At 34.9% G+C, this 12011-nt stretch overlaps 1 protein-coding gene and 1 pseudogene across 1 annotated transcript; one reads left to right on the top strand and one right to left on the bottom strand.

Moving 5' to 3' along the window:
* The first annotated feature begins 2067 nt into the window (after positions 1–2067).
* On the top strand, positions 2068–5894 carry LOC139883237 (protein HAPLESS 2-like). The gene is given in 19 exon segments (XM_071867445.1): positions 2068–2331; positions 2421–2509; positions 2597–2636; positions 2802–2859; positions 2956–3016; positions 3220–3298; positions 3384–3518; positions 3620–3814; positions 3914–3994; positions 4085–4153; positions 4155–4186; positions 4267–4381; positions 4539–4571; positions 4684–4725; positions 4727–4778; positions 4859–4947; positions 5065–5180; positions 5261–5361; positions 5479–5894. Coding segments are annotated over 19 exon segments (2067 nt in total).
* Positions 5895–7162: 1268 nt separating this feature from the next.
* LOC139883236 (uncharacterized) lies at positions 7163–10565 on the bottom strand (annotated as a pseudogene).
* Positions 10566–12011: the final 1446 nt, after the last annotated feature.

Raw genomic sequence — 12011 nt, 5'->3', positions numbered from 1 at the left:
TTTTGAACTAATTAGTCTTTCGATCTTAACGGATGTTAATTTTGATAGATCTGTTATTTTCAATCAATTAGAGAATGACACATGTCATTTACGTGTAAAAAATGCCACCTAAACTTTTTATACGTAAATGACACATATAACTCTTTGATTGGCTAAAAATGACAGATCGACACCTTATGTTTGGAAGGACAAAACAGTTCAAAAACGTTTGAAACATGGACCTAACGGTTCAAAAACATTTAAACCAAGAACCAAACGATTCAGAAACGTTTGAAACAGGAACCAAACGTTTACTTTTGCCCTTTAAATAGTTACGTATATTGTGCTTTGTATTTATTATTAAAATAATAATATTAATAATATTATATTTATATTTATATAATAATATATCGGATCGGATCTTTCAGATGATAAATTTCTATATCCGTATTCGATCCGATCCGATCCGTGGACTTTTCAATCCGATCCGCAACGGATCAGATTGAATCTAAATTGTCAATCTTAAACATGATTAATGAATCCACTACCTCACGAATTCATGAAACTCAGACACTGAAATAATTTACTATCAATAAATAAAATAATTGATTCAATACTTGTATATTTATAATTAATGGATACTCGTTTGATAATTAATAATTCATTAGTGTCGGTTTTTAGTCTCATTTCACTTCACTTTAATTTAAAATAGTATAGTATCTTTGTTGTAGTTTTTGTCGAGAAGCATATTCATGAGTAAAGGTGGCAAAGATCGATTTCGATCTTAAACATGACCAGTCTTGTTAAACTCGGAACTCGAATACGGATATAGAAATTTATTATCTAAAAGATCCGATCCGATATGTTATTATATTAATATAAATATAATATCATTAATATTATTATTTTAACAATAAATATAAAACACAATATATATAACTATTTAAAGGACAAAAGTAACTGTTTGGTCCCTGTTTCAAACGTTTATGAACCGTTTGGTCTCTGGTTTAAACTTTTGTGAACCGTTTGGTCCCTGTTTCAAACGTTTCTGAACTGTTTCGTCCTTCCAAACTTAAAGTGTCGATCTGTCACTTTTAGCCAATCAGAGAGTAACTCGTGTCACTTACGTGTAAAAAGTCTAGATTTTTTTACACTAAGTGACACGTGTCACTCTCTGATTGGTTAAAAGTGACAGATTGGGCAAATTAACGTCCAAGGGACTAACGAGTTCAAAAATTAACGTTTGAGAGATCATTTGATTCGATTTATGTTTGGAAGGATGAAACAATTCGGACATATTTAAAACAGGGACCAGACAGTTACTTTTGCTTAAAATAAACGATTGCCATTGATTAAGAGGTAACTATAGAGCTCTTTTTGTTCTTAGTTTAATTCTTAATTTAGTCTTGATTTAGCAACTAATTTCATATTTGCCCTTGCCATCTCTTGTTTTTTGTCCATATGGGCATATATCGTTGAAGTTAGATCCTAGATTTGGAGTCGCAAACCAATAGGTTTGGATTTGATCTATAATTTCGAGTCCAAAATGTAGTTGGAGTTGTGATTAGTTGATTAAACTAATCACCTTTAAGAACTCTTTTTTTTTTCTTTAAATTTTTATCAAGTGAAGAATGTCATACAAAGAAAATCATATATATATATATATTTCATATTATAGTAGTAGTAGTATATATTATTATACCCTAAAAAAAAGTAGTATATATTATTATTTTCACTTTTCAAAAAAATAAGTGGGAAAAAAAAAAAAGATCTTACACTAGAAAATCTATATGGGCCGACTGTGGTGAGTCAATAGGGTCACGTCAGACCACTCACTCTAAACTTAAATTAAATGGGCCGAAAGCCCAGTGACAAGGAAACGAGTCTTATCTTATCTCTGTTGAAAAACGCGTTGACGGCAGTTGGAAAAACAATTTAAATCCCGCCAAAGCGGTTTTCTTCTTCTACTCTCTCAACAAGTCTGGAGCACCAAAATTATTAAAAAAAAATGTCAGGATGGAAGATGATGTTTTTTGTGTGCGATCGTAATAATGATAGATGATCATTGTTTGTGGTTGGATCGAGCCAATGCGGGTTGAGATCCTGTCGAAATCAAAGCTGGAAAGATGCGAGCAGCGTTCTTTGAACCCTGGTGAATTGAATTGTTCTGCTAAGATCGCGTTAAACCTCGCCGTTCCCAGCGGTTCGAGTGGAGGAGAGGCGTCGATAGTGGCGGAGATAGTGGAAGTGGAAGAGAATTCGACGAACAATATGCAAACTCTTCGGATTCCCCCAATTGTCACTGTCAGCAATTCTGCTGCTTATGCTGTTTACGATCTCACTTACATTCGAGTAAGTATTTTAATTGATTATTATTTATGAAATTTCCTTAATTATGCTTGTAAACTACTATATATGCTGTGAAATTGAAACTATGTTAGGATGTTCCTTTCAAACCTCAAGAATTCTCTGTGAAAACACGCAAATGTGAGCCCGATGCTTCTGGTGATATTGTCAAGATATGTGAGAGGCAAGTAATGTTTCTATAAAGTTTCCAATTGGAAAGGATCTAACAGCAATTTCATCCTTTTGAATTGCTGGTATCGTATCTATGTAGGTTGAAAGATGAGAGTGGTCATATTATTGAGGCTACACAGGTGAATTTCAAAATTGGTCTATCTAGATTGCAAATAGCATTGGTGATTTTAATGTTCCACATGGGTTTTACGGCTTTCTGTTGTTCTAAGTATTTGAACATTTTTCAAAATTGATTCTTTGTTTTTTTTTTTCTTATTTCCCCTCTTATGATCATTTCTGCTTAGCCAGTCTGCTGTCCTTGTGGACCTCAACGAAGGGTACCTTCGTCATGCGGGAACATTTTTATGGACCTTCTTGTATTTTCATTTTTTTGAATTTGCGTCGCAAAATGCAGCAGACATTTGATTTTGACTTTATATTACTACGTTGTTTTTGTAGTTGATAAGTTGGTGAAAGGAAAGGCCAACACTGCACATTGTCTCCGATTTCCAGGTGATTGGTAATGATCTTTTATAGGAGATCGAACAATAAATTATTTATCAAACCGAATGAGGTTCATTATATAAGCTATTGCTTCCTTGCTTACATTTCAAGAATTTACGAGAATATTAAAATAAGCAGAATACATGGTTTATTTCTGTTTTTGAGTGCTTAAGTTGTACGGAGCTTAGACTCATTTGTAAAGTTTTGTTATCCACTTAGGTTCCACGTTTTTGGTATTGGACAACGATCATTGGGATTTAATATCCGAGTTGAGGTGAAAACAGGATCCAAAGTTTTGGTACGTTGCTTGTCTGTGGTCACTAGAAGTTTATGTCAAATTAATACTCATAAATACTCTCGAAAACCATCCTATTCTACTGCAGGAATTGACTGTGGGTCTAGAGAACAGAACGGCAACTTCCAATGATAACTTTCTGAGGGTTAATCTGATTGGTGACTTTGCTGGATACAAAAATATGCCATCATTTGAGGATTTCTATCTTGTTACTGCCAGGCTGGTAATGCCTTTTCATCTTTCGTTCATATTTCAGATAACTTGGCTAACATATAGTCTTTTGTTACTGACACTACACTTACCTTTTGCTCATGTTTGTGGAAGGGTGGCGCTGGTCAACCACAAGACTTAGGGAAAAACTATTCAATGTGGATGCTGCTTGAAAGAGTGAGGTTTATGTTGGATGATTTAGAATGTAACAAGATTGGTGTCACTTATGAGGCTTTTAATGGCCAACCCAACTTCTGCTCTTCACCATTTTGGAGTTGCTTGCATAACCAATTGTGGAATTTCTGGGAAGTAAGTGTAAATATTCAACTATATATGAAACTCACTATGATGTTCTACTTATGAATTACTGGGTTTTCATTGTGGGATAAAATTGATAAATATGAACAGGCTGATCAGAACAGAGTAAGCAGAAGTCAGGTGCCTTTGTATGGTGTACAAGGTCGATTTGAAAGGATAAATGAGCATCCAGTAATGTCTCCCCCTCGCCTTGGATTTTTTTCTCATAACTTGTTACTCTGTTTCAGATTGTTTTTGAATTGTCTGTGAAATCTTCTACAGAATGCTGGGTCTCATTCATTCTCCATAGGAGTGACTGAAGTGCTTAATACTAACCTATTGATGGAGCTAAAGAGCTGATGACATAGAATTTGTTTATCAAAGGTTGATAGTCATTCCACAACACTAACGCCTATTTTCCAAATGGTGTCATCTCTCATAGCTAAAATATGTTTTTCCGGGAGCCCCGGGAAAATCTTAAGTGTCACTGTTCCACAGTTTGAAGCACTTACCCAATTTGGGGTAGCTTCAGTCACAACCAAGAATACTGGTGAAGTAGAAGCATCATACAGCTTAACGGTAACTCTCTTTCAACTTTTCTAGGCATCAAATGCTCGTGGCTCTAGTTGAATATATGCAAGTTAAAAAAGAAAAATGAATACGAAGGAATTGACTAACAGAGTATACATATAATAGGTTATGACCAACTGACTTTGATGAATTTGTGCATCTGCAGTTTGATTGTTCAAGAGGTGTTTCTCTAATGGAGGTATCTTTACTGAGTTTTGTCCTTGCTGCCTTTTCGTTGTTCAAATTTTCACTTCTGAATCATAATTATGCATTGGGAAGTGAGGTCTCACTGAATGTTGTGAGTGCTGCAGGAAAAATATTTCATCATGAAACCAAAAGAGACAACGACTCGACTCATTCAAACTTTACCCAACTTCTGATCAAGCAGCAAAATACCTATGTTCATGTAATCTCGACACTTTATGGAAATTTGTTTGGCTTTTCATCTGTTTTGTTTTCATAAGTAATGCCTGTACTTCTATGCAGCCATTCTGAAGGACTCCAGTTTCAATGAAGTTGATAGAGCTGAGTGTCAGTTCACTACAACAGCCACTGTCCTTGACAATGGATCCCAGGTTTGGGCTAGTTTTCTAATTGTATATTTTTTCTAAGTTCCAAATAAATTTTATTCCTAGAGAACTGAGATGTGTCTTGTAAGTCAAGGAATGACCTGAATCGTGAAATCATCTCAGGTAACTTCCCCTGAACCGCCAAAGACAGGCATAAGTGGTTTCTTTGACTCTATAGAGACCATTTGGCACAACCTATGGACTGGTTTGATTGATTTCATCACTGGAAGGACTTGCAGGTACTTTAAGGAGAAATATAAACTTCTTTTACCTTGAACATGCAAATATGCCAATGAAACTTGTCTTTTCATGTGAGCAGAACAAAATGCTCCAGTTTCTTTGACTTCAGCTGCCACATACAGTATATATGTATGAGTTGGGTTGTAATGTTCGGTCTACTGTTGGCTATTATCCTGACAGGTAAACCCAAATGACTTATTATAGCTAGGATAATTCATGACATGTCCCTTTGTTTTACAAATATGCAATATCGGTCCTTGTAACTATCATCTGGATTCTGGACGTTGTAAATTGCAGCTTTGGTTTTGTTGTGGCTCCTACATCAGAAAGGACTATTAGATCCTCTTTACGACTGGTGGGAAGATCATTTTGCAACTGATTTCAAGGGAAAAAGGCATCATCATGATCATATACATACCAATCATCACTTTCATGGAGAAAAGCATTACAATAATAGGTATCATCATCATCACCAACACGAAGCAACTCTGCATAGACGAAACAGAGCTGAAAATGACCATTTGAAACAACGAGATGCTGATTACAACTATTATCTCCACCATGTCCATGAGGAAAAGCGTAAACATAAGAACTCAGTTGTCATGAAGCATGTTGACTTGGACAAAGGGGTCAATGAGAGTGTTGGTCACGCTAGATTGAGGAAGGAAAGAAAGATTGTTATAAAAGGGTCGACCAAGAAAATCAAGCATTAAAATGAAAAACTTCACATAAATGGAAATTGACAAGAAGACACAGAAATGGTTTCATTTATTGGATTTCTTTTCACGTTATAACTCGGTGTACATATATAATTCAGATACTCATTTTAGAAAAATAAAATTTATGCTTTTTGATACAACATCAGCATGGTCAGTGCCAACCGTTTGCATAAGTTATGTAGTCCATCCTCACCAGGTTACTTTCTAATGAGGGAAACTCATTTTAGAAAAATTCTTGCTAGATCGTTTTTTGTTCGAACAGTGGCAAAAAATGATGTTTAAGAGTTTTGGTTAAAAACTTCATCTTCCTCAGAAATTAAGGAACCCAAAAGCTAATATCCTTCACTGAACGGCGTCGTTTCTTTATCCTTGCGATTGGGTAATTCTCACCGGTCACAAGGACACCAACCGTTGCGATTGGCTTCGCATTCCGTCCAGCGTCTGCTTTTTACGAAATGCGAACGTCAACGTCTGGCATTGTGTACGTCAGTTTTAATTTGAAATGCTGACGTCAACGTCCGCATTCGTGTGACATCCGTTTTTTGAGTGTCAGCGTCCGTTATTTTCATAATGCTGAAATGTATACGGAAGTAAATATCAGGTACAGAAACGTAAAAATAGTTGTAAGACAATTCTGAGCTGTAGGCTTGCTTAAGATGATTCCGAAGTGTGGGCTTGTTAAGAAAATTCCGAGTTGTAGGCTTTTTTGATAACATTCTGAGTTGAAGGCTTGTTTAAGAGCTCCTGATTGTTGGCTTGCTTAAAAATTTTACCGAGTTATAAGCTAGTTCAAGAAAAATTCTGAGTTGTAGGCTTGTTTGAGAGCTTCCGATTGTTGGCTTGTTTAACAGTTCACCGAGTTGTAGGATAGTCTAAGAAAATTCCGTGTTGTAGGATTGTTTAATATAATTTCGAATTCTAGGCTTGTTTAATAGCTCACCGAGTCACAGGCTAGTTAAAGACAATTTCGAGTCATAGGCTTGTTTAAATAAAGTTTCGATTACTTGGCTTGTTTACAGCTCACCAACTTGTAGGCTAGTTTAATACAATTCCGAATTATAGGCTTGTTTTGATACAATTTCGATATATTGACTTGTTTAACAACTCAACGAAGTGTAAGCTAGTTAAGAACCGGAGTTTTTTTTTTTTTTTTTTTGGATAAAGGAAGAATTATTATTAGTAATTAAGTTTAGTGGCTGGTTCATGTCTGTCAATCAACAATCCCGGATGAAAGCCCTGCTCCTTTAAGCTAGGGCTTTCTATTACTGCAGAGAAAAAGAGAAGATGTCGTTTGGTTTCCTATTACTGATGTGATGCTGCCGGAGACATAACAAACCGTCACAGACACGCCAGCTAAGATAGCTGCCGTTTGACGTCAAGGACCCGGATGGTGGGCAGAAACCATAAATATTATGAAGGAAAAAAAAGGCAAATAAAAAGAAAAAAGATTTCCTAAAATCAACAGAATTAACAATAGTAACGGTCCAATGATTTAAAATTGAATTTTTCGTGTGATTAGCTTCGTGCCTACATAGTCCCCAAAAAAGGTGTAAACTTTCTTTACACAATCTCAATTTTGAAACGGTAGAGGGATATAAAGACCAACTACGAGGGTACCTTTGGTGGCTTAGAAAATATGGGGGAAAGAAACTCGTGTTTCGAAACTTTTTCCTCAGCGTTCTGTCGTGGTTAAGCATGGCACTCACACTCTCAATCACCAATATAATCTGCATGACAGAAGAAGTAAAATGGAATGTTCTTTAGTTAGATGAGAAGACACGAGGCTCATGTTTACTTATCTACTAGGTTGGATAGAAGAAGTAAACCTGAAAGCATGCATAAGCCATGGCTGTTGCATAGTAGAAGTTTGCATTTCCAGTCCCCTAGAAAATCGACACAAAATTAATAGTCAAAAGAAATACTAACAATACCATGATATGATGATATCAGCCTTTAAAAGGACGGAGAAACAAACATACCCTCCATATCCATAGGTTATGCATCACAGGGCTAAGGAGAGACACTCCTAGATATCCAGAGAAGAGGAAGAAAGAAAATTTCACATCTGCATCGTATAGAAAAAGACACATGACCACTTAATGCCAGATCAAATGAAATTAACTCCCGTTTCCCAATATATGGATTCGAAAGAACTAAACAACTTGCCTGACAATTCATTGACAAATAGACTTAACAAACCCAGGTAGAGAGCTGAATCCCCAACCTAATTTGAAAATTCGAAAGAAGAGAAAGGTAAGCGTACATTACCAACACTAGAATTGTAAAGATAAGCAATGATGGATGTCTTACTGAAGGGTATGATTTGAGGATTGAAGATAATTGCAATGTATACAAAGGCCAAGAAGCATGGCCGGTGGTTTAACCGTATGGCTAGCGGCAATACCATAAACAAAATGTTCAAGTGGAAAACTATCAAGAAGAAGCTTCTGAAGAATTCAAATACTTCAGCAAAAAAGTACCTGTCGCAAAGAAAATCAGACAATAAGGAAAAAAAAAGATCTGGACAATATGCCACAGATGAAAGATTAAATAGATAAATCTGAGCTCACCATAAAACACCAATGTTTGGAGACAAATCTTCCACAGTGAGGATAAACCCATATGTGCTGCAAAAGTAACGAAGCCTTATATAAGCACAAGTCATTGCTAATAGTTGGATAAGAGAGCACAAAACTTTATATAAGCACAACTATCGCATCAGTACCTTTTAAACATCTCGTTCAGGCCACCATACTGTTTAACTGATACGCTGCATAGAGTCAACACATAGGCAGCCCATAGTGATGTCCACAACATGAAAGAGATGACTAGCCTCCATGAAAAACTAGTACTTGAGGACTAGCTTCTTCATCACCTCTGTTTTTGAAAAACAATTTTCTACGTGGAGCGTCTGGACCATATCCCAACATAATAATTATCTGCAGAAACTCAACAATAATTTTTTTGTGTGACACAGATGAACATCAGGAGTAGAATCTACAAAAAAGTGTCTGGAGACTGAGAAAAGCTGAGTATATCTATATAAGAACAATATAAAATTAAAAAACCATACCGGAATGATTAAGATTGCAGGATAGAGAGACAAATGAGTAGCCATTACCCATCCAAATGCTGCCAATGGAGTCATTCCTATGATCCATAGAATAAACATTAAATTAGCAGGGAAAAAGTATAAAATACAATTAAATATACGGTAAAGTTTCAAAGATACTGTTTATAGAACTGTCAACAAGGCCTGGCATGAAAAATCTTCAAACAAGCAGCACACTGAGATTGTCAGAATCTTACTTGTGGAAGCTCCATAAATGGCCAATATGACAGCTAGTTCTCCACAGGAGAAGTGGATAAGCCCACACATGAGACTATTGTGAAAGGATTCCATAAGTAAACAAGGGCAGCAATATCTCCACAGGAAAGAATCTCTGAAGAATTAAAAGGTTCTATCAGTTCAACTCGGACTACTCTTATAATAGTGTAAGAATCTTGCTTTTTCAAAAGCCAGAACTGAATTACCTGAGCTTTTAGCAAGGGGCACAAGATTTAGGGACTTCAAGCTCTGACTATACACCCTCTGAAGATTCTGACCAGTAGCACGGATAAGTATCGCACTAAGAATGTCTGCAATCACCAAAAACACACTGTATCCAACGAGTTGATATTATTCGTGTGACTTAAATATAAATTAAAGCACATTTTCCAATAAGAAAGTGGCAATGCTAAAAAATTATTAAGCTAAATGATATGTTTATTTCAGGGGAGATATTTGATAAGAAAACCATCTACTACATTATAGTTCTTCATCTGCTAATTTTTTTCACCCCCTTTAAATCAACAACTGAACCCAAGAAGCTGACAATTAATGACAACTTATTTTTTTTTTTGTATGTACGAACAAGCAACAAGTTTACCAACAACAAGTAAGATTTATCACTCTTAAAACGTCATCTTTGAACTCTGAAGAAACTGTTGGTTTAAGGGAATAAACTCGTTTTACCTGCATAAAAGCTGATCCGGTTGTCCTTCAATTCTGCACCACAGTAAAAGCACCAGGAAAATTTCATTGTACTTTCCACAAATCATATACAGTACTACTATGAACTTCAAACTCAAACATTGAATAGAATATGAAGTTATGAACAGTGTTGGAAGTCGAAAATAATGTATATGAGCTAATTCAAAATGTAGTTCAGCTAGACAATGAACATGAATACAAAGCTCGGTAACTGAAGTATATTCTATTACCTCATAACAGTGAGTGGCCCGATCACTGAGAGTAGCAAAAGGAGAGCCATGATACATAGATCCTGCAAAAACAAAAATGAATAAACTATTACAAAAAAGAAAATCGATTAGATCAAGCTCACATCAATTGAAGTAAACTTCAGCAACGAATTAAGTCCTAAAGAAGAAAAAAACCTGCGTATGGAGACATCGACGATTGCCTTAACCAGTAACCTTCAGCCACTGCACATACACACAACAAAACAAAACAAAAAATCAATCAAAAAAACAAACAAACTAACAATCACATAGAGAGTAAATGTAAATACGGCGGCGTATGGAGGTTAGAGGAGTGGAGACTTCAGGCCGGGAAGCTAGATTGAGGTTTTTAGGGAAATAAACTAAGATTAGCCTGAAGATTATCGATGCTATGAACCAAATCCAAAACCATTGCTTGCTTTTCGCATTGACGTAACTCTTCTTCTCCTTCATTTTTCCCTTTTCTTCTGGAAATTTCTGTAGTGGGACTTTTGAATTTTGATTTCACAGCCTTTTGAGCTGATGAACTGTGAAGAAAGAAATGTTGCTGCTTGTTTTTGACGAGGACGTTTCGGGCTGTGATGAAGTGACTCGAAACGGGAACTTTACATGCCGTTTTAGCTCTTTCGTTGGTAATGGTAGCTTTCATTCATAAGTACGCACTTCATTAATTTAGGAATTTTATGTTGTATTCGATGGAGTTTCTTTTATTTTTCAATTATAAATTTTATTCGAATTAAATTTTTTAATCTATACATATTATTTTTTTGTTTTATTTATTATAAATAAAAAAATGATATAAAATTTAATAAAATTATAATTCTAAAAAATCTCAAATCGGTTGTAATTCATTTATTATATTTTCCTAATTAAAACCTATAAATATTGCTATTTTATTTTATTTTTCTACAATCCAATTTTCATATAAATTTAAATATTTTTAATATAAATGATTCACATTAAAACTTAAGGGACGGAAATATACATTCTTTCTTTTTATATTTGCTGCTTATAGTATCATTGCACATCAATCAGTGCCGGAGTTAGGCGGCTCGTGTTGTGTGAGTACTTGGTGGTGTTGCTTCTCCGTGCTTCGCTAGACCTATAAGAAAAAATTAATGAATTAATGAATGTTAGAATATCATAAAAAATAAATACTCAGTATTTTTTATAGAGATATTCCATGTCAAGGGCTCGAAAAATAATCGTAGAGGAAATAAATTAAGGATTGATCCACGCTCACCAGAAATTAAAACTAGGAGCATAATTGAAAGGGAAATCAGCATGGATGAAGAAGTAATTGGCCATCTCTTTTGAGAAAACTAAATGATTTCTTTCTTCCTTTCACCAAATGAGGTAGAATAAAACTATGATATTTGTTCTACCTTTCATGAACATAATGCCGATTATTTATAGCAAGTGGGACATCGCTTATAATCTAGGAAAAATATTATTGGATATAATTTCTTTTAGGTAACAATCAATTTCGAAGATTGATAAAATCATGTGGATATTCTTCCAAAAATAAAATAAACTGATTTTTTCGACGTAAAAGATGAATTTTGAAAAGAAAATCTGTACAAAGTGGATCCAGCTTCCAGAAGTTTAAATTCCTTAAAGAAGAAGCTAGGATATTGATTGTTTGTATACTACATGCAATTCAAGCTCAAAATAAAAATAAAAAAAAAAAAATAAAAAAAAATGATGAAGGTCATTGTCGACCCATGAAAAATAAGGCTCGTTTATAAATAAGAATTCAACATCAACATTAAATTGAATTGAGACAGAAGAACCTCATCCATTACCTGAAAATTGAAATTACAAAGCCTT

Source organism: Rutidosis leptorrhynchoides, unplaced genomic scaffold (genome assembly GCF_046630445.1).
Source record: "Rutidosis leptorrhynchoides isolate AG116_Rl617_1_P2 unplaced genomic scaffold, CSIRO_AGI_Rlap_v1 contig372, whole genome shotgun sequence".
NCBI lineage: Eukaryota > Viridiplantae > Streptophyta > Magnoliopsida > Asterales > Asteraceae > Rutidosis > Rutidosis leptorrhynchoides.
This window is presented reverse-complemented; position numbering and strand designations above follow the sequence as displayed.